A 23,856-nucleotide genomic window follows, 5' to 3' on the forward strand; every position below is an offset into this window, starting at 1 on the left:
TTTCTGTATCTGTTGTTCATTGTAAAGTGAGCCTACATTTGCATATTTGTCCTTTATAGTCACTGAAGTGGATGCTGTTTGTCTTGGTTACAGTTTTATTGGAAGAGACACCATAACCATAGCAACTCTTACAGGGAAAACACTTAATTGAGGGGGCTTGCTTGCAGTTTCAGGGGTTCAGTCCATTATCATCAGCCATCACGGTGGGGAGCATGGCATTATGCTGGAGAGTAGCTGAGAGTCCTACATCTTTCAGGCAACAGAGTTGACTGAGATACTGGCAGTATTATGAGCATAGAAACCCTCAAGTTTTTATGGCTTTTTTGTTTCATTACTTTAGGTATTATTGGTTTTATTATTTATGTGCTTGTTTGTTCATGTATGTATACATGTGGCATGGCCTGGATGTAGAGGTCAGAAGTAAATTTTTCAGGGATCTGTTCTCTCTGTCTGTCCTGTGTGTTGTAGAGATCGAACTCAGGTTCTCAGGCTTGGTAGCACGCTTCCTTATTTGCTGATCCATCTTACCAGCCCTGTTTTGATTTATAATTTTTTTTTGAGATAGAGTCCTGTTATATAGCCCAGGTTGGCTTTGAACTCTTTATGTAGCCCAGGCTTGTAGTGGGGAGCTGTGGGCTGCGTTCCTGCTGCCCCAGCTTCTGGTCGCCTGGTTAGCTTATGCCCTGAAATAACAACACACAAACTGTATTCTTTTAAACACTGCTTGGCCCATTATATCTAGCCTCTTCTCGGCTAACTCTCGCACCTGGACTAGCCCATTTCTAATAATGTGTGTAGCACCCCAAGGTGCACTTACCGGGAAGATTCTAGCCTACGTCTGTTGAAATAATGAGCTGCGGGGCTGCGTCCCCGGCACCCAGCCGCCCACATGGCTCATGCACCAAAATAATTACACGGAAACTGTATTCTTTTAATCACTGCCTGGCCCATTAGTTCCAGTCTCTTATTGGCTAGCTCTTACATATTGATCTAACCCATTTCTAATATTCTGTGTAGCACAACGAGTTGGCTTACCAGGGAAGATCTTAACCTGCGTCTGTCTGGAGTGGGAGAATCATGGCGACTCCTGACTCGGCTTCTTTCTCCCAGCATTCTGTTCTGTCTACTCCGCCTACCTAATTTTCTGTCCTATTAAAGGGGCCAAGGCAGTTTCTTTATTACTTAACCAATGAAACAACAGATAGAAAGATGACCCACCTCCATCATTTCCCCTTTTTTTGTTTAAACAAAAAAGAAAGCCTTTAACTTTAACATAGTAAAATTACATATAACAAAATGGTTATCAAGCAAGAATTACAGTTACAATATTTATATCTATTTTATCTCTTATCATAACTAAGGAAAACTATAACTATCTATCCATTCTTCAACTCCATCAAAGACTCCAGAAGGATATAATATTACCTAAGCAAACAAGAGATCCAAAACTCTAGAAATGACAGAGACATCTCACTGCCTGGACAGTCACCCAAAGTTCTTTTGTACCATTGGGGCATCCGTCTTCGGCCTTCAGGCCCATAGTATCCAGCAGACTCTTCCATGAAGCAGGAAATTCCAAAGACAGTTCAGTCACTTTTTGCTGTGTCCTGCAGAATGTCTTGCAGACTCTTTCATGAGTCAGGAACCCCCCAAAACCATCTCACCTTTAGGCAAGTTCAGCAGTCCTTTTTCTGCGGGTTCTTTGTTTCCAGTTCATGCATCAGTCCAGGCAAGAGCAGTTTCTTGCCCAAATGGCTAACCAACTCCATAAGGAGCCTCTTTGATGCCCATCTTCTTCTTGAAGTAGATTGGTGCTGCCAGGAGCAGAGTGCCTCATTGTCATGAAAAGCCCTAAGTTATTAAAATATTTTAAATGCCATATTCTGCAGTCTTTGAAAGATATGAAGAATGCTTATCTAACTGAAATATATCTCTATATAACTAGAAAATCTAACTAATATGACTACAAGCTTGACTATTATTGATAATTATCCATTAACAACTTATATTTCCTAATTATACATTACATTTTAAATGAACTACACAATCACAATACCTTAATCAAGATCAGAAATACATATACACATAACAAAATTGACCTTAAAGTCCATACCAATGCAAATTATTCATACCTATATCATTTCCCCCTTTAAATGTAAAAGAACATTTATAAACAATATATGGGAACATGGGTGCAGTTTTTCTCTCCAAACTGCTTCCTGCTGAATGGGGACGCTGTATTCAAATCTTTCATGGTGTAACCTGTGTGTCAGGGTCATCTCAGTTGGCAGTTGAATGAAGTAATTTTCTGAAGGTGTTCACAGCAACCTTTCAGGAGGGCGTGGTCTATCATACCATATTGGGATAGAAGAAATCCACAGGGTCGCATCCTCTGTGAAAACAAAAGAAGACCCTCTCCAAAGCATCATATCCTTAGTCCCAAATTCTGAAATCATAATACCCTTATATCCATTCTGGTTTAGCTTGGCAGCCCATATAATGAAATGTCTCTCTGTCCTTAGCTCCTTCACAGTCAAAAATTTTAAAGAAAGCACAGTAATACAAAAAATCCAGATTCTCTGTGAATTTTCCATTTTTACGTGGCTTATTTTTCTTTATTTCTTTTAATCTATAACTATCTGTACTCTGTCTCTTTAAAGACTTTATCCCCCCTTTTTAAGGGCATTAACTTTATTCTTCATATATATATTTTTCTCTCTCTCAAGCCTACGTACATTCATCCAACAGTGTCTGAATCAGTTTTATGGTACTGCCTGTGTCCTGCCCAGTCTAAACCTTAACTGCGCTGTTATTATGGTAATTACGGTAGTTCCTGCCTGAGACCAGCAGAGTTTCACAGGGCGGAGCTGAGTTGCTCCTGCATCAGAACCATTTGGTGCCCCTGAGTCACACACAGTTCCAGGCACACAGCAGTCCACATTACCATCAAGCAAGCCGTAGCACTTTACTCCAAATGCTCCATTCAAAAGCTCTGTCTCCTGCAGGAGCCAGACAGAGATTGCAATGGTGGCACAGCCCAGAAAGCCGGCATTTTAAAACAGCCAGTTTTTTTTTTTCTGCTGCTGAGTCAGGACAACTTCTTTGCGGCACGCAACCCACAAACAGCAAAAAACTGTCTTGAATTCTCTTTCTGTCCTTTTTAAGCCCTCTCAGGTTTTACGTGGAGTTCATTAGCACGTTGGGTGCCACTCTGTTGAAATAATGAGCTGCGGGGCTGCGTCCCCGGCACCCAGCCGCCCACATGGCTCATGCACCAAAATAATTACACGGAAACTGTATTCTTTTAATCACTGCCTGGCCCATTAGTTCCAGCCTCTTATTGGCTAGCTCTTACATATTGATCTAACCCATTTCTAATATTCTGTGTAGCACAACGAGTTGGCTTACCAGGGAAGATCTTAACCTGCGTCTGTCTGGAGTGGGAGAATCATGGCGACTCCTGACTCGGCTTCTTTCTCCCAGCATTCTGTTCTGTCTACTCCGCCTACCTAATTTTCTGTCCTATTAAAGGGGCCAAGGCAGTTTCTTTATTACTTAACCAATGAAACAACAGATAGAAAGATGACCCACCTCCATCATACGTCCATCCTGGGTCAGAGCTTTATCTCATCTGCCCCAAAGAGGAGAGCTATCGAGTCTGAGCTCACTTCCTCTTCCTCCCAGCATTCTGTTCTGTTTACTCCACCCACCTATGTTCTAACCTATGAGGGCCAAGCAGTTTCTTTATTTTTTAACCAATGACCTTCCTCCATCACAGGCTGGCCTTAATCTAACCTGCTGTCTCAGCCTTCCAAGTAGCAAGCATCACAAGTATGTGGACTACCACTTTTGTCTTATTGTGAAAATAAGCCCTCACTAGCTTATTGAAACTTTCTGCTTTCATCTTTATGGGGTATCTTGCTGAATTTTCCTTACCACCCACAGCTGCCAGATGGTGTGACTGTGCCGTGGTTTGCTAATGGGTAAATTTGCCATTTAATATTGCAAACAGATAAGAATAAAAAAACTATTTTGTATACCTTTCATACATGTCTGTAGTTACATAGGGTAGATTCTCCATTGTAGTATTAGCAGGCTAAAGGCTATACTCATGGAGTCATTAGATATAAAAAAATCGCCAGTCTGGGCGGTGGTGGTGTACACCTTTAATACCAGCACCCGGGAGGCAGAGGCAGGCGGATCTCTGTGAGATCGAGGCCAGCCTGGTCTACAAGAGCTAGTTCCAGGACAGGCTCCAAAGCTACAGAGAAACCCTGTCTCAAAAAACAAAAACAAAACAAAACAACAACAAAAAAGAAAGTGTTAGAGAATAGAGAAGATTGGTGTCGAACCTGAGTTGTATCGGCTGACAGCTTTTTCATTCACAGATACTGGGTCACAGAGTCTGTGGCAGAGCTTGACCTGAAACTATTTCCCGCTCTTGGGACCACCTTTTACTTGGGTTTGTTTCTACTGGGGCTTCAGGCCCACAGAAGTACATGAATACAGTTCTTGGTTCATTATATTGTTGTCTTTGTTACCTGCACAGCGTTCTTGTTACTTTGTTTCATAATTGGGGACACACATTCCCGGCCAAGAATTATAATAATAGCCTCACATTATGCTAGTCTATATATTGTACTTTCTCATCGACCTCTTCACGTCTGCCTGTTAGGAGAGCTGGGCGATGTGTGAGTTGTGTGTGTGTGTGTGTGTGTGTGTGTGTGTGTGGCTACGAATTGTCTTATCACTTGCCTTTTTTAATTCGGTACTAGATTGATGAGGTTAATTCACATTATTGTATTTAACTAGAGGTAACACTCCGAGCCCCTGTATTCCACAGTTTCATGGCGATTTCTCTAGCTCTTGTCGGTGAGCTGTTACGTTATTAAGAGCAGCATTGCTAGCTAGACCGGCATTGTGTAGCTCAGCTGCGTAGAGTGCCCGGGGCGCTGCGTGTGTGCGTGTGATCCCCGGTGCGCTGAGTGTGTGCATCTGATCCACAGCACTGCCACAGTGTAGGACATAAACACCAGCGCTCTTGCTACAAACCTCTCAACTCGCCCACTCTTGTGCAAATTTCTCTTGGCTCTGGACCCAAGCGTGGAACTTCTGGGGTGAAGAACTTGTGAGCGCACTTTTTTATAAAATAATCACAAATGTTTTCCAAAGCTTGCCCACTTACTATCTTGGTACTGTTAGACTTGATTTTTATTTATTTATTCATGTTTTTCAAGACAGGGTTTTTCTGTGTAGCTGTGGCTGTCTTGGAACTTACTCTGTAGACCAGGCTGGCCTTGAACTCATAGAGATCCGCTTGCCACTACCCCCCCACACCTCCCCCTTCCTGTCCTGTTAGACTTTATAATGTTTGTCTATCAACAGAAGAAGTGTATCACTATTGTCTTTGTTTATATGCGTGTGTATGTGTGTGTGTTTTCTTTCTACTTTATATTTTAGCAACTGTTGAGGTAGGAAAAATCCAAGCAGTGTCTCTGATATCTTGATTTTTCTAAGAGTTTTGATGGGAGCAAAGGGCACCTTTTATGAGGCACGGGATAGTCTAAGCCCCCTGCTTGATGCGCGTGTGTCATGCACGACTGACTAAGCATTGTAGATATGCCAAGCCCAAGTGCCTCCCTCACCTCAGCTATGGGGACATGTTCCTTCTCCGCCATTGTCCTGATTGTGTGAGGGAGATGATTCTCAGTGTTTGTGATGAGCTGGGGACTGGGTCAGTGTGCCACCTACAGTTCAAGCTCCCGAGGGGATGGAGGCAGGTAGGAGGCTTGAAGCCAGGAGTTGAAGGCTAGCCTGAATAACCAGTGAGAACCATCTGAAAGAAAAAAATCAACAACCAAAAGGAGCCCTCAAATGTTCTTGCGTCTTTAATGTGTTTCCTCACTCTTAATTGAGATTATTTTCCTACACATGAGCATACAAAAAACCAGGCTCTGGGGAGTTTGTGTATCATCAGTAGGCAAAGCAGATCCCTTGCTGTGGGCTTCAGTTCTTAGATAATTGGAGTAGTGGGAATCTTAGCGCTCCCTCCCTTCCTTCCACTCTTGGTGTGTAATGTTGGCTTTTGTACTTCTTATGGAAGTAAGTGATATATTAGGGAATTATTGTGAATTCTGATCCTATGCCTGGTTTTAGGTAGATAAATTCTGATGTCTTTAACCCACATGTTTGGTTGGAGAGACTGCCTGGTTCTTTTTTTTTTTTTTTTTTTTTTTTTTAAATATTTATTTATTTATTATGTTTACAATATTCCGTCTGTGTGTATGCCTGCATGCCAGAAGAGGGCACCAGACCCCATTACAGATGGTTGTGAGCCACCATGTGGTTGCTGGGAATTGAACTCAGGACCTTTGGAAAAGCAGGCAATGCTCTTAACCTCTGAGCCATCTCTCCAGCCCGACTGCCTGGTTCTTTGTGGCCATCTCTGATTCCAGCGTTCCCTGGCAAGCAGATGGAACACCTTTGCATCTCTGTTTCTTTGTGCAGTCATTTTGTCTGCCTCTCATTCTAGTGTAGGATGTAGCTGATTCAAACCGTGGCTGTTTAACTCCAGGGATTTGGAAAGGAAAATAACTGACAACAGAGAGAAGAATTTTGATGTCCTGGTTACAGGTGGCAGAAACAACTTGAATTCGCTTAGGTAAAAAGATTTTATTTAGGCCAGGCGGTGGTGGTGCATGCCTTTAATCCCAGCACTCGGGAGGCAGAGGCAGGCGGATCTCTGTGAGTTCGAGGCCAGCCTGGTCTACAGAGGGAGTTCCAGGATAGGCTCCAAAGCTACAGAGAAACCCTGTCTTGATAAACCAAAAAAAAAAAAAAAAAAAGATTTTATTTAAAACACATGAAATCTTAGAAAGAGTTGAAACAGCTTATCCTCAGTGGGCAATGGTGAGGCTGTGTACCCCTGATAGCCGAAACCAGGGGTTTTCTAAAGGTCCTTAGGACTTGCGAATTCACCTTGATCTCTTCCTGCCGGGGTAGGCCTCACTTCTTGGGAACACAGGCAGACACTTGAGTCCTTGAGATTGTTTTTCTGTTTCTTTTACAAGATTGTATGTGGCTCAGGTCACTAAGAATGACTTTGACTTTATGATCCTCCTGTTTCTACTTTCCAAGTGCTGGGATTGTATGTGTCGCTGTATCCAGCTTGAGCACTTCATACTATTCCTCTCAAACAGGCTGGAAAGGGACTATGGCCGAGTTTGGTTGGGTCTCAAGGCCTCCTTGCACTAACCTGCTGTGGCCACATGGTATGACTTTTGTGTAGAACGAGGAAAGAGTGTCTAGAAAAATAATGCTGAGGACAGTATGCACTCTAAGTATGCTACTTAAATTAATTGTGATTTCTCCTTTGTGTTTATATGGAATCATCTGAGCCAGAGTAAGTTCAGGGTACAATCTGAATAGCTTACGAGCTTCTGAGTAGGTTGGAATGTGTTTGTTGGCTTCTCTTATTGAGGCTGCCATGTTCCTCTGATCCCTTTCTGCCTCTTTATGAGAGCAAGCACTATGCTCTAAGGGATCGAGAGTGACAGAGGAGAGACTACTTGGCTATGGCTGTTAGTTGAGAAGGTCTAGCACCCTTGACTCCTCAAAGACAGAGTCATTCATGCTAGTTTTTCCATTAAAATCCCTTTACCAAGCCTGCAGTCTTAGACAGTTGTAACTATAGGAACATGAGTATTAAATGCGTATTCACGTTCTGGATAAATACAACGCCACAGGCTTGGGAAAAGTTACACTTCTATGGTAAATATTTAAAAGTTCACTGTGAACATGTGCTTGAGATCAGTTCTTGTTTAATTTTTAATTTTTCCAAGGTATGTGCCATCACGCCTGGCCTTGAGATCAGTTTTTATTGCTGCATTATCTAATGAAGTGGCAATTGAAATTCAGAGCCGAGTTTCAGGTACTCCCACTGTGGTTAAAGAATCTGTGACTAAGGGTCTCATGAGGATGATGAAAATCTGAGAGGCAGGTGTTCCACGGTGATAACGATGGTTGCTTGTTGTGGCGACAGATGGGCTTAGATGCTGATCACTCAAACTCTCTCTAGTGGAGGGCATCAAAATGACTTGGGTTTGAATTTTATAACTTTAATTTTTTGACAGAAGAGGTTTTTTTTTTTTTTTTTTTTTTTTTTTTTTTGCCGTGAAAGTCTAGAGTTGGGGCAGGATTTGTGCATTCGTACCTTGTTGCCTGTGGTCACCCCAGAATAGCTTTCTGTGTCCTTGACTTCTAATGAGGGTTTTAAATAGAATAGGTTAGTTCTCTAAACAAGGAAAAACAAAGTTCTATCCATAGTTAAGCTGGTGTAACAATGAAAGGGTAGCCAATATAATTATACCCAATAATTTTTTTTAAATTTATTTATTTATTTATTATGTATACAATATTCTGTCTGTGTGTATGCCTGCAGGCAAGAGAGGGTACCAGACCCCATTACAGATGGTTGTGAGCCACCATGTGGTTGCTGGGAATTGAACTCAGGACCTTTGGAAGAGCAGGCAATGCTCTTAACTTCTGAGCCATCTCTCCAGCCCCCCCAATAATTTTTAAAAACAGCTTCAAAGAAGTTTATTTGATGTACAGTAAACTATACATATGCACTGATGTGCCTTGATTTTATATGGTGGGTTATATCCTGATAAAATCATTGTACATTGAAATTATAAGTAAGACATATATTGAATACATCTACACCCAATACATTTCAGTTAGGACAGTAATCGTAACAGTAACAGCGTGGGTAAGAGTATCCAAGATGTAAGTACATAAATGTATCATTGCGGTGTGACTTAGTCCTATCTACCCTGCTACAACCTTTCAGTGAAAACAGATTTTTTTTGAAGGCTTCCTATGTCACCTCCCGGCAGCATGTATAAGTCCATAGTGGGAGACAAATGAGCATGGCCAGGCTGGAGTGAGTTGGCATGGCTGGTTATCAGTGTCAGACAACTGACAATACTTGAATAGCTTTTCCAGTCTTGCTCAGTACAGCATTCTTGGCTCTACCATTGGTATACTAGACTCTCACTGTGGAAGAGATGACATGGTGGTCATGGTCTCTGGTGGAACTAGGGTAAAAGAAGTAGCAGCGGCCTCGCTGGCTTTCTGAACCACACGAGTGGAGTGTTGCAGTCGACCCTGACTGTTCCAGCTCCGTTGTGAATGGAGAGAGGTTGGAGGACAAGAAAAGGGCAGAGCGTTCTTCGGGGAGGAGGAGGAGGAGTTGGTGTGAGAGCTAGAGAGTGCTTCTGTGGTTCTCTGAAAGCTGGAATTCCTAGATTTCCAGCACCAAGAGTTGATGTTTCTAAGCTCAGCCATGTGGATAGGTGTAATGACCTAAACAGGGCATGGCTGTCTGTAGAACAGAGTATCCGTCCCACATCAGAGGCTCTCCTCCTCCTCGTTGCCATCAGAATCCCCTGGAAGGCTTGTTAGAGCAGTTTACTCTGCCCCACGCCCCCTGGTTTCCGACTTAGTGGGTTTGGAATGGGGTTGAGCATGATTTGAGAACGCCTGCTTCCTGAAGTCTACCCACAACGATTACACTGCAGGTCTGTTTAGCCTTTGAGTTAATATAGGCGGAAGTATCCTCTGCACCATGGCATACTTTGTACACTGTACTATAGTAAACTGAAGGGCACTGAAGGGTATTTGGAAAATCAGGTGATGGCTGACTCAGGGATATTTCTGGCTTTTCAGCTCTCCTGTAAAGAGCCATAGCCTGAAGTGCCTCTGTATTAAGGTTCAGCCTTCACCAGGATTTGTTTCTGCAGCAAGCAGCCATGGATTAGATAACCAATATGGTTCACTCAGTGAGAATAAGGTGGTTTCTCCACCTTGCCTGCTTATAGCCCCTGACTTGCTTCTAAAGCTCTGATAGCCCAGTGACTTAGAATTTGCCCTTGATACATGGACAGTTTCTTTGGGCAACCTGCCACTGCTGCTGAGCAAAGGCCTTGGTGCAGCTGAGCAACTTAGACCAATCCGTCTTTCCAACTTGGTCTATGGACTCTTAATTCATGGGATTGGTTCACATGGGAACATTTCAAACAAATCCAAAGTGAAAAAAAGAAATAGGAAAAGAACTTTGAGAGGCATTCTGAGCTTTTTCAGGGGTGAGCATCTGCAGGTATAAAACACCAGGAAACGGGAGAAACAAGTTGGACCGCTTACTGTTGAGACCTTGTAAGGATAGTGACGGTGGGTTGGGCAGGTTGTAAAACTGGAGATGGCCCTTTGAGATTAGCCTGCTTCTCTCTGTGCAGGGCTTTCTCCGCACGTCTCCTACCTACCAAGCAGGAAGAGAACCATCCGAGGTGGATTTCTCACAATCACTAGAGACTAAATTCTGTGTAAAATTTACTGCTCTCACAAAGTTAGACAAGTAGAGGTTTCACCTTGCATCTCATTAGTGCTCAGCAGCTTTACCGTAGCCCTAAGGACGAGCTTCCTTTGTTTCGAGGACAGGCGTGCATCTCAAGCTGAGGTTGAGCTAAAAGGGAACAGCTTGTAGTGAGAAGGGACAAGACTTGGATTCCATAGCAACCATTTCACCTGTTTTACTCTGAACAGGTTTAGTTCAGTTTCCTCCTCAGAAAATGTTGACATCCTATCTACCTGGGTGGTGCCAAATAAACGTGATTAGACTGCTTGGCACATGAGAGACACTCAATAGATGAAGTTCCCTTTCCTCCTTAGAAGTAGATGACTTTTGTCGCATTGCTAGACTGGCTGGATGTGGGTCCAGCCTGACTGTCCACATGTGAGCTTGTAGCGAAGGCAGGGTGGAGAGGAAAATGGAGGGTGGCTGTCTGTAATTGCGGCATCCTACTCATCACAAATTATAGGAGATTGATTTTGATGAGAAAAAGTGTTTTCCCCAATCTTTGAGCTTTTTATTGGCTCTGACTTTAGGGGGTCAGGGTGGAGAAAATAGGGTTCACAGAGCCCGTTGCTCTATCTTGTTTCCAGCGAGGAAGGCAGAGACCTGGTAGCATCGTGCCCCTGCACTGTATTGCTCTGAAACAAAGCCCTTCCCGCTTGTTTTCCTTCTGGTATTCCACAGGGTGCCGGATGTTTTCATTAACACTAGGAGGGAGAGGGGGAGGGTTAAACAAAGTCACAAGACTTTGTTCACAGGCGACGTAATTGTCATCCTTCTAATGAGAATAATTAAATTTTGATTAAAATTTGTCCTCATTATACTTACTTCTTGTGTGGCTCTTTGAAATAAATATATTGTATTTTGACATTTCAGAACAGGTTCTTTTGCGGGGGGAGGTGGGGAGGCGCAGGGTCTCACTGTACAGCCCTGGTTGTCAGGCTGGCTTTGAACTTGCAAGTATCTAATTGCTCTGCCTCCCAAGTGCTTGGGATTAAAGGCATGTCCCATTATGGCCAGATATAGTTCTTTTTCTATCGATGTACCCTGTGCACCTCCAAAAATTAATTATTCCATTCTTTAAACTGGTTTGTGTGAGGTATGTTTTTGAGATAAGCTTTTCCACTTAATCTCAAGAGCGAGTCTGTGGCAGGTATTCCTTGGTTGGCTGGATTCTGAGGGTGGATTTCCATTTCCTTTCTCTGATCTTTTTCATGCGTGAAGACCCTGGAGTGGAGACTTGGCCAAGGGTTTGCCGCAGGACAGATCTTAATTTGTATTTTCGTTCTACTTTCTTTACCTCTCGTTCCCCAGAGGCAATCTTTTTATAGCATGCTCTGAGCTTCTTTTTGTTACATTTATTTATTTGTGTATCTGTGTGTGCATCTGGGGGTGCGTGTGCTTGTGACATAGCATATGTGCGTAACTCAGAGGACAGTGTGTGGGAGTTGGTGCTCTCCTTCCTCCATGTGAACTCAGGTTCACCTTGAAGGCCGGGCTCTGGGCCTCTGACTTGTGCAGACACTGGGCAGGGCTTGCAGACTCAACAGCAAGGCTGCACACATTACTATTTTTATTGGGTCTAGGTCCTTGGGAAAGTTATCCAATCCCCTAAGCCACAGCTTCCTCATTTCTGAGAGAGGTGTCACACCTGTAGGACTGTGCCTAGGAAAAGGTCTGTTGGCTGTGAGCGTTGTTAGCTGTCCAGTCCCGTAGCTCGTTAACAGGAGTTAGAGATGAGTGAGCCATTGGCGTGAGTAAGCGACTGCGTGGCACTGAATAGGCGCTCTGACTGGAGGTTTATGGAGCTAGATGTGGGGGATAGAGGTTTGTACCTCACCCTGCAGCCCCTCAGGAGCTGGCTGCACTTGAACCAAGATTTGGAGCAAATCTTGAGGGATTAGCAGGCAAAGAAAGGGGGAAGGGCATTCAGGACTGGGGCTCTGATAAAGTTCATGCTGGAGGGGACGGGAAGGGAGTGGATCCTGGAGAAATGAAGACGGGCTTTGAAGAAAAGGAAGCCTTTTATAGTTCTGATGAGGTCTCTAGAGTAAGGGCAGGCCCTTGACTGCAAAGCATTTGCCGGAGAGGGTGTTTTGTTTTGTTGTAAGAAATTCACTGGGAGCCAAGAATGGCTCCCACCAGGGCCTCCTGCGGTGGAATCTAAGTCCACTCCCTGGAAACCCACCTGCTGGCTTGGCTGTGGCCCTGAATTCCACTTTCAGAGGGAAATGATTCCATTCCTCTCTAACCCTGAGTAGGAAACAGTGAAGGAAGTCACTGAGTACTCCCACAGCACAGAACACAAGATAGAAGAGGCCCTATTGCAGAGACGCACCCTATAGAGATGTTGATAATAACTGCAAGGGTATAAAATAGCAGAATAATCCAAAAGCTCAATTGGATCTAAAGGATTTTTTTTTCTTTCTTCCCTCACTCTCCTCTCCCAAGTCGGGTTTCTTCTCTGTGTAGCTCTGGCTGTCCTGGAACTTGCTTTGTAGAGCAGGCTGGCCTTGAACTCACAGAGATCCACCTGCATCTGCCTCCCCAGTTCTGAGATTAAAGGCATGTACATTCCCCCATTTCTTTTTTTTATTATTAGTAATGATGTAATGATTTTATTTTTTCAAATATCTTTTTTGAATTTTTTAATTGTTTTTATTGAGCTATACATTTTTCTCTACTCCCCTACCTTCCTCCCTACTCCCCTTCTACCCTCTCCCATGATCCCCACACTCCCAGTTTACTTAGGAGATCTTGTCTTTTTCTACTTCCCATGTAGATTAGATCCATGTTTGTCTCTCTTAGGGTTCTCTTTATTGTCTAGGTTCTAGGTTCTCTGGGATTGTGAATTATAGGCTGGTTTTTCTTTGCTTTATGTCTAAAAGCCACTTACGAATGAGTTCATATGATATTTATCTTTCTGGGTCTAGGTTACCTCACTCAATATGACGTTTTCTAGATCTATTTACCTGTTCCCCTATTTCTTTAACCCTTTGATTATGAATAAATGGTTTCTTGGGTTGTTTTTTTCCTAGGTTAAAAATGTGTCTGCAGGCACACAAGACATGCCTCCACCGCCATCTGACTATGCAGAGAGAGTTGACAGTCCGATGGCATACTCCTCCAATGGCAAAGTAGATGGCAGGCGGTCCTACCCAGAGTCTTTCTATAAGTCAACACCAATGTAAGTAGCACCTTAATTGGATAGCATTTGTCTAGAGAGGAGTATTGGATTGATTAATAAAGGAACTGCTTTGGCCTGTTGATAGGGCAGAACTTAGGTAGGCGGGGAAAACTAAGTAGAATGCAGGGAGAAAGGAGGTGGAGTGAGGGAGAAGCCTTGTATCCCATTGAACTCAGCTGGAACTTTAGCCGGTAAGCCATAGCCACGTGGCGATACACAGAAATGTGTTAAATTAAGATGTAAGAGTTAGCCATTAAGAAGCTAGAGCTAATGGGTCAAACAGTGACTTAATTAATACAGTTTCTGTGTGATTATTTTGGGGCTAAGCAGCCAGGAACCAACGAGCAGCCCACGCCCCTTACAACAAATTGGCGTGACAATGTGGTGGACTAAATCCACGTAAAACCTAGAAAAGCTTAAAAAGAAATCCTGGACGCATTATTTCGGGGCTGAGCAGCTGGAACAAGCGGCCTCCTCCAGCAGGCCTATTGCTTTGTACCATCCTTCTTTACACTGTTGTGAATCACAAGGCCGAGAAGCGACAGGGCCATTCTTTAAAAAGTACCTACTGGCCGGGCGATGGTGGCGCACGCCTTTAATCCCAGCACTTGGGAGGCAGAGGCAGGCGGATCTCTGTGAGTTCGAGACCAGCCTGGTCTACAGAGCTAGTTCCAGGACAGGCTCCAAAGCCACAGAGAAACCCTGTCTCGAAAAACCAAAAAAAAATAAAAAAATAGGCCGGGCGGTGGTGGCGCACGCCTTTAATCCCAGCACTTGGGAGGCAGAGGCAGGTGGATCTCTGTGAGTTCAAGACCAGCCTGGTCTACAGAGCTAGTTCCAGGACAGGCTCCAAAGCCACAGAGAAACCCCGTCTCGAAAAACCAAAAAAAAAAAAAATAAAATAAAATAAAAATAAAAAAAATAATAAATTAAAATAAATAAAAATTACCTACTGGCACCAGGCAAGCAGGCCACAAACCCTCCTTCCTCTTACAGTGATCTTTGCTAGAGGCTTAAGCACTACTTGGAAATTCAGGATGCGGAGGATGAGACCCCCTTTCATCTGCTAATTATACTGAAGGGTCAGATATGTGGCTTTTCAAGAGGAATAGGGTTCTGTGCTCTGCTCAGAAATGAGTGTGGAAGTTAGCTAAGCAGAGATGTGTGGCGACTTGGTTTTCTCCCTTTGCCCGTGATTATTGGGTCTCATAGACAGGAAAGGTTGCCTGTCAATCGGCTCTATTCACACACGTGTCTGCTAAACTAGAAAGCACGATTTGAAGCCCAGAATTTTGGTTATTCATCTGTTTTTCAACATTTAAAACAAAATACCCAAAGCAGACTTACTTTGTAAACCTCATAGTTGGGGAGGTAAGGGCACTGGCACCTGCTTGGCTCTGGTGAGGACCTCGTGGTGCTGATAACAATTATGGGGCACGAGAGAGAGAGTCACGGGTTGAGATGGACCTCGGTCCTCTTGAAAGGAGACACTCTTTTTCTTTTTTAAAAATATCTATTTATTTATTGTGTATACAGTATTCTGCCTACATGAATGCTTGCAGGCCAGAAGAGGGCACCAGATCTCATTACAGATGGTTGTGAGCCACCATGTGGTTGCTGGGAATTGAACTCAGGACCTTTAGACAAGCAGGCGGTGCTCTTGAGCCATTTCTTCATCTGAAAGGAGACACTCTTAGTGACCATAAAACTCTCCCAGTGGGCTCCGCTGCTTTAAGGTCCACAGTGCAGCCCGACATCACCGTCTTAGGGACTGGCGTAACTAAACTCAGGGCGGATTCACGGGGACCCCATCCGAACCATAGGGTTTTCTTTATGCTTTATGTTGCTGGAATGGGGCTTGGGCCGTTCTCCAGCTCTGCCCTCTGCCACACAGTCAGTTTGTCTTGTAAGCCTGGGCAGGCTCCACTCCAAGGCTGCTGCTGCTCTTGTGGTGATCCTATGGCTGGCGTTTCCAAACTGCTGGGGTCTCTGCTGCGACTGGGCTGTACTTTTACCTCACCTAGGCGCTCTTGTGTTGCTGAACCTCAGCTTCCCTGCGTAATGCCTTCAGTCCCTCTCCTTTGACTGCTACCGAGGCTGTGTCTTCACCAGAGTTCTCCTCTGGCCTCTCACAGTGCCAAATCTTAACTGCTCCATGACCCCTTTATGCCTTTAAAACAAGTACCACCCAGGTGATGCTTACACTACCAGATTTGGCTGCCAACATGAGGTACAACCTTGGCCGCCTCTGGAACACAGCTTCCCTGTGCTTCTGGAAACATTTCCCTGAAGATTTCACCTCAGTGATGCTGGTCTCTTCCTCTTTTCTTTTTTGTTTTGTTTTGGTTTGGTTTTTTGAGACAGGGTTTCTCTGTAGCTTTGGAGCCTGTCCTGGAACTAGCTCTTGTAGACCAGGCTGGCCTCGAACTCACAGAGATCCACTTGTTTCTGCCTCCCGAGTGCTGGGATTAAAGGCATGCGCCACTACTGCCTGGCACTGGTCTCTTCTTAATTACTGCTAATTTCTCAGTTTCAGCTGACCAGCACTGATGATCCCAGTAAAACAAAGGTTTTACTTTAGTCCTCTGGTCTCTTGCTAATCACTCTGATTCTTCATCCCCAGCTGACCAGAACCCACAGATTCTTTACATAAATGACCTGAATCTTTGCTTTGCTTCCCTCTGAAACTTCACCAACAAGGTCTGCTCTAAACATTCTTATCTTCAGAGCTCCAGTAGAACAGCTGACTGAGCTCTGAAATAAATGACTTTTCTAGGCCAAAAACACAATCCTACCCAATACAATATGGTCAGGTCTGTCATAGCAATACCCCATTATCCTGTAACAACTTGTCTTAGTTAGGCTTACTACTGCTGTGATGAAATACCATGACCGAAGCAACTTGGGGAGGAAAGGGCTTATTTGACTTACACTTCTTTTTTTTTTTTTTTTTTTTTTTTTTGATTTTCGAGACAGGGTTTCTCCGTAGCTTTTGGTTCCTGTCCTGGAACTAGCTCTTGTAGACCAGGCTGGACTCGAACTCCCAGAGATCCGCCTGCCTCTGCCTCCCGAGTGCTGGGATTAAAGGCGTGCGCCACCACCGCCCGGCCCTTGACTTACACTTCTATATCATTGTTTATCAATGAAGGAGGTCAGGACAGGACTCATGCAGGGCGGGAACCGGGAGGCAGGAGCTGATGCAGAGGCCCTCAAATAGGCCAACCATATTCAAATGTTTTATTTGAAGCCTGGCATAGTGATACATAACTGTAGTCCTAACCCTTGAGGAAGTGGAGGCAGGAGGCTCAAGAGTTCAAGGTTATCCCCAGCAATATTGTGAATTTGAGGCCAGGGCTGCAGGATACCCTGTCACAAAAACAAACAAAGCCCTTCAAAGCAAAGAGCAGTTGCAAAACCTTGTTTTACTGCCTCAAGCAACAAAGCACATACAGTAGCTGGTGGTGTGGGTAGCGTGTCGGAGAGCTTGTCAATCATTGACACTCATGGAAGCATAGCACTGACGCAACACAGGCAGCTACCTTGGCTGCATAGATTTTGACAGAAGAAATAGATACTGCCACCTGTGTTTTCCCAACCGCACATCCATCCCCCAGAGCTTTAGGGTCGGTAGAGCTTAAGTGTGGTTAGAATGCTAAGGCCTTGAGAGTAGTGAGAGCCAAGCGGCCCTAGAGACCGGTCAGCCTGGGAGATGGAATCTCAGCTTCTGGATTCTGTAATTTGGAAGCAATTGAAAGGGGGAAAAGAAACAGCTTGATGGTTGTCTAGCATTCATGAGGCCCCAGGTTCAATCCTGAGCATCAGCCACAGAGGGAAAAAGGAAAAGTGGGGGGGGGGCAAAAGCTTCAGACTTTTTAAATAGTGGATTTGAATAGCCAGGCTGATAACTTAGAAAGCCTAGCCCTTCCTTTGTTCCTTTCTGTTCTTGCTGTTTACAGAGCAAAGTAAAACTGTTTCTGGTACTTTCTGTTGCTGCACTGGGCTTTGTTTTCATGCTCGTTGCAGGAACATTACATGCAATTTAAAATCTGATGCAACGTGAAATAATTACATTAGAAACATAATGAGTGTTCTAGTAAACCTCCTGTTGATTCTATGTGGCTTTAAGATCAACACAGAGAGAGTTAAAATACTTAATAAACACCTTCCTTTGAATGGCGGGGGTTTAGACAGGTCTCACTGTGTAACCCACCCAGCATGGCCCAAAGAGTCTCCTGCTTCAATCTCTTGAATGCTGGGGTGACAGGCATTTGTCACTCAAAAACCAGGAAGCATTTTAGTTTAAATATTGTAGTTTTTCAAACTTTGATAATCTATATGCAGTATCATAAAATTAATGTTGCAAACAGCCTATCTCCTTTGGATAAGCTGTATCTTTCTCCTCACACCGCATTCCAGGGACTGGAAGAACCTGTAGAAAAGAATTGTGCTCATTTTCCTAACAGCCTTTTGTAGAGTAAGTCTCTGGCACAGGCCAGATAAACACTTCTTGTTTGAACGTCCTAAAAGGAAGCATGACATCCATTTTTCTTAGATGTTTAAGCACGGACTCCCTCCCCCAATCACAGCTTTAAAGCTACTTGTGTATTAGTGGGTTCTGAATTAGTGCCAGACTGAATGCAGGAAGCCAGGCATCTGTGCTCAGCGGATGAGCTCCTCGGATGGGTGCCCCCGAGGGTGGGTGTCTCACCGCCCTTTCGGGTGCGTGCAGGGAGGTGGCAGAGTCTCTGAGAGTGGCCCATGTTTCCACTAGGGTGCCTGAAGTGGCTCAGGAGCTTCCTCTGACCTCACCTGTGGATGACTTCAGGCAGCCTCGGTACAGCAATAGTGGGAACCTAGAGACACCTTCAAAAAGGGCTCCCACAAAGGGACGAGCAGGAAAACCGAAGAGAACGGATCCAGAGCACTATGAGACGGACTACACGACAGGCGGCGAGTCCTGTGACGAGCTGGAGGAGGACTGGGTCAGGTAAGGCCTTTCTCCTCTCCTAGAGCCGCCTAAGCGTTCTGGTTATCGTTGTGATCGACTACCCAGGTTTAGGGTTGTTGCCTTTGAAACTGGGGTCATGTTGCCGTCTCATTTTTTGCCCCCAAGACCTGGAAATGGTTTTCGGGTTGCGTTTTTCTTTGATGCCCTTTTATAAAACAGAAGTGGAAGGGTCTATTTGGCTGTAACCGTATTTCTCTCACACATAGTCTCTCTGAATTGGCTCTTCTACCAGTAGACACTCAAGGAAGACTTTCAAAGAAATAAAACTTGGGTTTAGGGAAACTGTGTTGGACTGATTATAAAATTTTCCAATCACACAGGCTTTCCTTCAAATTACACTTTCATGGTGAGTCCCTGAGTTTCTTTTAAAGTTTAATCCAAAGAACTCTTGTGACAGTTTCGTAAGCAGTTAAGGAAACAGTTTAGTGTTGCGCCAAAGTTGTTGTGTTAGTCTGCTATCACCAGACACACAGGTGTGATGTGTATTATGTAGCCTTTTCCTGTTAGGTGTCTGACACTAGAACAGATGTCTATTTTTTTTTTCTTGAGACAGGGTTTCTCTGTGTAGCCTTGAGTGTCCTAGAACTTAATCTGTAGACCAGACTGGCCCGAACTCAGATATCCGCCTGCCTCTGCTGCCCGAGTGCTGGAATTAAAGGCATGCACCACCACTGCCCCAGTCATCAGAAATTTTTGCACTATGAATGGTGGTTCATAAACCTTGCTTCTCAAGGTGTTAAGAGCATAGATAGCTTGACATCCTTTACTTATGATTCTCATACTTTGCATTCTGTGCTCACAGAATCTTTTTGACCGATTTATTTACCTGTGAAGTACTTATTGGTCTAAATTGTATAATGGAACATCTAACTAAAAACTCTGAGAAATCTCAAGTTTCTGTTTCCTTTTAATTAAAAGATAAAATTTTTCTGTCTGTCAAATGAAGACATTTTATTGACTGTTAGAACTAAAGTTTAAGTCCCATATTCCGTGAAGCTTTATCTTCCTGTGAAATAATTCCAAGTATTTTCCCTGTGGATGATTTGATGTTTCAGCTTCCTATACAAGGAATAGCTAGCACATTCAGAGATGCAGAATGTATCTTAGAGATTGCTTATTACATTTTTCTTTATCTGGGTGAGGCACTGTGTGTATGTGCATGTATGTGTGTGCATGTGTGTATGTGTGCGCATGTGTGTGTATAGGTCAGAGGACAATTTGAGGGAGTCACAGTCACTCACTTCTCTCCTTACACCAAGCACTTCTACCCACAGAGCCATCTTTCTGGCTCCAGAATTCCAGCATTAATTCATCATATTTTCCTGACTTGCAAGCTTATTTATGCAATGAACATGTTTTCATAGTTTTTTTTCTGTTTGGTTTTGTTTTTTTTAGTGCCGGAGATTGGACCTAGGATGTTACACACACTAAACACACACTTTAGTGCTGAGCTACGCCTCCAGCCTCTGTGTGTACATTTTTAATGCATGCTTTTCTAATGACAGAACAAGATAAGCTGTTTCCACTTGGGAAAAATACAACCAAAAATAAACAAATAAGCTGGGCTGAAGAAGGTAGGTGGTGGCAGGAAAGAGCCACTCCTAGCCAGCTCTTTGGCAGTGCTCGAGCATTTGTGTTAAGACTTTAAACCCAAGTGTTTAAACCATGTAGCATCCTTAGTGAGAATTAGCACATTTTTATTGGCCTGGAACCTTAGATTTCGTGACTTTTGCCTAAAAAGTATAATTATTCTTTTTGTGTGATAGTGGAGTTTGAACTCAGAACCTTGTGCATGGTGTTGGCAAATGGTCTGCTACTGAGCTGTATCTTCAGGTCTGAAGTCATTCCAGATGGCTTATCCAGAACGTTTAGCAAGGGAGCACAGCCCTGTGACCAAATGATGTTCTCCTTTACGGGAAGACATCTCCTTGACAACCACTTAGCTACTTCAGACTAGGTGCCTGTGCAGCTGATGGGGTGACAAGCCCTATCGGCCACGCACCCTTAAGGTCTCTGAATAGTTCTTCATAGAATTTAACTGTATCCCCCCTCTGTCTCCTTGGACACGACAGAAAACAAGAGAACATGCTTCCACACTCCTTACCAGTGTGTTGCCTTTGAGGGAAGCCTCCATCTTTTTCTTTAGCCCTGAACCATCTCTCCAGACCCAACCACCCGCTTTTTGTGTGTGCAAAGGGTGCTCATGTAACTGTGTCCTCCACTGCTTCTCAGGGAATATCCACCCATCACTTCAGATCAACAAAGACAGCTCTACAAGAGAGACTTTGACTCAGGGCTCCAGGAGTACAAGAGTCTACAAGCTGAGCTCGATGAGGTCAACAAGGAGCTCTCTCGTCTGGACAGAGAGCTGGATGACTACAGAGAAGAAAGCGAGGAGTACATGGTAAAGACCACGCCTCATTTTGTCTGTCGTTTTGGTTTTGTTTTTACAGGCAGGGTCTCACGTACCTCAGGCTCCCCTCGCACTCACTGTGTAGCTGAGGACAACATTGAGTCTTCCCTTCTCAAGACTGGGATTTCAGACATGTACCCCACCTTGCCTAGCTTCAGAACACACACACACATGCACACACGATAAATAAATTGATTAAAAAGTCACAATGCAACAATCTAGATACATAAATATCCCTCTCTATTTAGAAAAACTGGCCACATTAAATTTTTTTCTATTTATAAATACAGGTCATTTTTACTGTAAAAACCTCAATTCAAAATTGGGCCCATAAAAGTATATCCCTTACATGGGGCTTTTAATCCCAGCACTAGGGGGAAGGGGCAGGATCTCTGTGAGTTTAGCCCTTCTAGTCTGCATACTGAGATCTATGCTAGCCAGAGCTATATGAGGGGTGGGGGTTCCCCCTTAAATTTCTACCTCATACTCCAGAAAAGCTTTGTTTCCAAGAGAATGCCAGGAGTTCAGGTAGGCAGACACAGTCCGAACAGTTAAGAGCACTGGCTTGTCATCCAGAGAACTGAGGTTCAATCTCCAGTACCCAGGGTATCTGATGCCCTCTTCTGGCCTACTTAACCACCAGACGTAAGTGATGTGTGCAAACTTAATCTGCAGGCAAAGCACCTGTATGCAAAAATTTAAATTAAAATTAAGCTGGGTGTGGTAATGTACACCTTTAATCCCATCGCTGAGGAGGCAGAGGCCGGCAGATCTCTGTGGTCTACAAAGTGAGTTCAAGTACAGCCAAGGCTGTTACACAGAGAAACCCTGTCTTGAACTCCCCACCCCTCCAAAAAAAGAATAAAAGAGAAAGACAAGAAAGCATCATTAAGCAGGCACTGGAAGCATTCACCAAACATTGACTGGGGAAATTCCTTTAAAGGCAACCAGCTGGAGTTCCTGAAAGACTCCCAGGGCAGAGCTGCAGTCCTCTTGTCAGGCTCCAGCAGAAGAACAAATAACAGCAGGGAGGTAACTTTGTCACACTAGGCCTTGCAGACATCCAGCAGAGACATTGGGAAGCCTCTTTAAAGCTGTTGTTCCTAACTGAGCTTTCTCTGCATGGATGAGCCTCCCAAGCTGAACTTTAGCTTCTGGGAGCCCCCAGCAGACACTGTTACATCTGGGATAAACAATAGTCGCCTCTGTTGGAATGGTTCACTCTCTAGCTCTTCTCAAGGACACATTGTTGTTGCTCTTTGGCTGTTTTGCTGTTCACTTCCCTCATGGTCACGAAGTCTGAGGCTGGTGAGTCCATTCCCTGATAAGGGGTTTTGAAGGACATGGCACAAACACGCTTGGTCTGAAGGGAACGGACAGCCCTGCTTCCAGAGCCGGCTTCTCACCAAGCTCAAGCTGTATGTGACAGTTACCAATATAATGCCCATTGTAGTGGCCCAAATTGTTCTGATTTGACCATGGGGATGTCTTTGGTTGCTCCCTATGTCTCTTTACCGTCATCCTTTGGGTTCTCATCTTTATGAGACAAGGTCTCATATGTCGCTGTGTAGCTCAGGTGAGCTTGAACTCCTCTTGCTTAGTACCGTATTAAAGGTGTGTGTCCTCACACCTGGCTTTTCTTTAAAGATTTATTTGTTTATTATGATACAGTTTCTGTCTGCATGCATGCCTGCAGGCCAGAAGAGGGCACCAGTTCTCATTACAGATGGTTGTGAGCCACCATGTGGCTGGGAATTGAACTCAGGACCTCTAGAAGAGCAGTTAGTGCTCTTAACCCCTTAGCCATCTCTCTAGCCTCCTGGTCTTTTCTTTTGCAGATAGATAACATGCTAGACAAGCTCCTTGCTGGCTGGCACTGTTTCTTTCCTACTCCTTTACACAGAAATGGTTTGTGGTTATTGTTTCCTATCAGTAAGAAATGTCTCCTTTTATTGACACAGGATCTGGTTCTGTAGCATAGGCTGACCTTGAACCCTGTATCCTCTTGCCTCCTACCTACTGGGATTTCAAGTTTGTGCCATCATGTTTGACTTCTTAAAACGTTTATGCATAAAAGTAGCTATACAGTTTTCAATTTTATGATTCTGTCATAATTTAGTGAAGAGTGTATATAATGCTTTGAAAATGTGTGTTTCTGTGTAGTGACTACAAATGCCAGAATATGAAACTGTTTTTCTAGAGAGCATGAATTTAAAACATTTCAATTGTCTGTCAGGATTTTACTGAGAACACTTCCACAGTAGTGTGCTGGGGGCCATTTGACTGTCTTGAGCTTTAGTAAATAAACCTCCACCATCACCCCATATGCTGCTCGGAGCTTTGTTCTCATTGAGTTCTTCTTAGAGTTCTCAGTTGAGATGATCTGCTACTGTACCTTGATTTATATGTTCTCTTATAGCTTTTATCTGATATTTTGGTAAGCCTTTCTCAATTTATTCAACATTTACAAATCAGTTACTGTATATTTGATTATTTTGAAATGCTAAGATTAGAAAGATAAAATCCTATGTCCCTCTTGACAGAGAATTAAAATTCTCGTCAGAAAACTGCCATCTGAATGCTGTAGACAGCACGGCTGACACTGTATTCACATTCTGTGTACAAAGGGTTGTCTGAGTAAATGCTCAGAGTGGGAATCGAGGCAGCCCAAGGCCTAGACAGTTTAGGGGAGGTTCACTGAGCTGTGATTGTTAAGAATCGTGTAAAGTGAGTGAGTGGGTTTTGCTTGCCCTTTTAGATACTTGGAAGGCCCACATTCTCAACAACTGAGCCGTCTCTCCAGTTCCAAAGAATGCTATTCTTTTTCTGTTTGTTTG

General features: G+C 43.9%; 1 protein-coding gene across 2 annotated transcripts in view; it reads left to right on the forward strand.

The window, feature by feature from the left end:
* Ocln (occludin) overlaps positions 1-23,856 on the forward strand; it is a 49,369-nt gene that overhangs the window by 22,438 nt on the left and 3,075 nt on the right. For both annotated transcript variants that reach the window (XM_057790186.1, XM_057790187.1), the window contains exons 5-7: positions 13,450-13,598; positions 18,370-18,585; positions 20,839-21,010. In XM_057790186.1, the coding sequence (XP_057646169.1) occupies positions 13,450-13,598; positions 18,370-18,585; positions 20,839-21,010 (537 nt within the window). The remainder of the gene's footprint in view (positions 1-13,449; positions 13,599-18,369; positions 18,586-20,838; positions 21,011-23,856) is intronic.

Source organism: Chionomys nivalis, chromosome 15, assembly GCF_950005125.1.
Source record: "Chionomys nivalis chromosome 15, mChiNiv1.1, whole genome shotgun sequence".
In the NCBI taxonomy this organism is placed as follows: domain Eukaryota; kingdom Metazoa; phylum Chordata; class Mammalia; order Rodentia; family Cricetidae; genus Chionomys; species Chionomys nivalis.